The 1,673-nt window shown below is 44.3% G+C and overlaps 1 protein-coding gene across 1 annotated transcript; it reads right to left on the bottom strand.

The window, feature by feature from the left end:
- Window positions 1–15: 15 nt before the first annotated feature.
- LOC107736507 (centriole, cilia and spindle-associated protein-like) lies at window positions 16–1,580 on the bottom strand. Its single transcript, XM_016547900.1, has 3 exons — window positions 1,429–1,580; window positions 511–896; window positions 16–395 (listed from the first exon to the last, which is right to left on the bottom strand). The coding sequence occupies exons 2-3, from the start codon at window positions 872–874 to the stop codon at window positions 55–57; spliced, it is 705 nt and encodes a 234-aa protein (XP_016403386.1). The 5' UTR covers window positions 875–896; window positions 1,429–1,580; the 3' UTR covers window positions 16–54.
- Window positions 1,581–1,673: the final 93 nt, after the last annotated feature.

Below are 1,673 nucleotides of genomic sequence, written 5' to 3'. Positions count from 1 at the left end.
AATATACCCCAGCGACTTAAGACTGCTTTTGAGGTCCAGGGTCACATATCAGATTCAATACAGAAAGCTGCTGTTAATATCAGGCCTCACCTCTCCAGCGGACATAGACGTTCTCATATTTGGTGTCCTTCTGTCCCTGGTCTCAATGTGCCTTTCTGCCCAGTCATAATGGATAAAAGACCGTCTGTTCTCACGGTTGGACGTCCGCTTCTTGGTGTTGCCCGGTGGTTGGCTCTTGGCCCTGGATGGTTTTCTTGATACAGATAGCTGAGATTCATCACTATCCAGCTCTTTATTAGGGTAGCACGGCTCTGAACGGGGCGCCCGCTGTCTCTGTCGCCGTTTTGGATTCGATTCTGATGGTCCGTTAGGAGTCACATCTTTGTAACCATTTTCTGCGATAAAAGCAAAATGAGTAGTTTGTTTAAAGGAATAGCTCACTCAGAAATGACGATATAAATCAGGTTTCAGTCATTCCAACACACTGAAGCTGGCAAGACATGAACCTACCCAAGGGAAGTGAGCTTTCCACGGTTGCACTCGTATCTGTGTGAACTTCTCCATTCACCTGTGGCTTCCAGGAGCTCTGAACCTCTGCGTTCTCGTTCTTGGACTCTGATGAGGATGTGTAGTGTTTGGCATTCGAAACGTTCCCGTCTTGCAGTTTGGGACTGGACCTTCCGCTCGAGTCAAACCCGCTGTCCCATCCGTCCCCAAATAACGGTCTGTGTGTCTGCTCCATCAGCCTCCGCGTCAGTCTGTATTTCACAGAGTCCTCGTAACATTTCGAGAACGTCTGCCACTTGGGATCTCTGAACTTCTTCATGTACTCCGTCCGGATCTTCTTGGACATGATGCTGTTATTGGAAGACATTTGGCCCTGCTGAAATAATCACCTACGGAGTGAACATAATAATGTGTCAGTCTTGTCCATGCACGTTCGCATACTTCACGACTCACTCACCATCTGTTCTTAGTAGTGCATAGTGTGGATTGCGATGATTTTAGTATTGCAATCAGTAACTGTGCACAGAGGAGTGTATTGCTATTCCTGTTCTTAGAGTAGGTTACAGCCCAGTGCCCACATTATTTATTTATATTCTTTACATAATACATAAGCCGATGTTACATCCGATCTTTCTAAAGAGCATTTCTGACGTTCTTGGGACGTTTTTAATACACGTTTATTAATAAATCGCCGAGCATGTTCATGCATGCTTAATAATAATCTATTACAACACACTACATTAAACAGAGGTGCAATCATAGTTATTGTTATTAAGAAACTGGAAAAAATAATTGAAATATTAGTCGCTAATGCAGAAAACAGTCTGATTAGGGTGGCAGCGCACTATGTTTACAGGTCTGTCTTCACCTGAGTATGTAGGTAAACATTGACTCGGATAAATGTAAGCGCTTTAAACTCACCCACTCCTTTCTTTTCCGTTCCTTGTGCTTTAGCGTTGGATGAAGTCGTACATTTTTATTCTTGCATCCTTATGAATTCCAAATGCATCCATCCATCACTGTTGAGCGCCTGCTGTGTACTAGAAAAACAAGCCTCGGTGATATTCGGGCTTTGGTGATTTACAGTGCGCATGCGCACTCCATCACTTGGACCGCATGAGGACTTGATGCGCAAATACGCACGCACAATCCAATCTACCGTTTAA

The sequence above is a fragment of the Sinocyclocheilus rhinocerous genome, unplaced genomic scaffold (genome assembly GCF_001515625.1).
Source record: "Sinocyclocheilus rhinocerous isolate Xijiao unplaced genomic scaffold, SAMN03320098_v1.1 C36749402, whole genome shotgun sequence".
NCBI classification, from domain to species: domain Eukaryota; kingdom Metazoa; phylum Chordata; class Actinopteri; order Cypriniformes; family Cyprinidae; genus Sinocyclocheilus; species Sinocyclocheilus rhinocerous.
The sequence above is the reverse complement of the archived record's forward strand: the minus strand, read 5'-3'. Positions and strand labels throughout refer to the sequence as shown.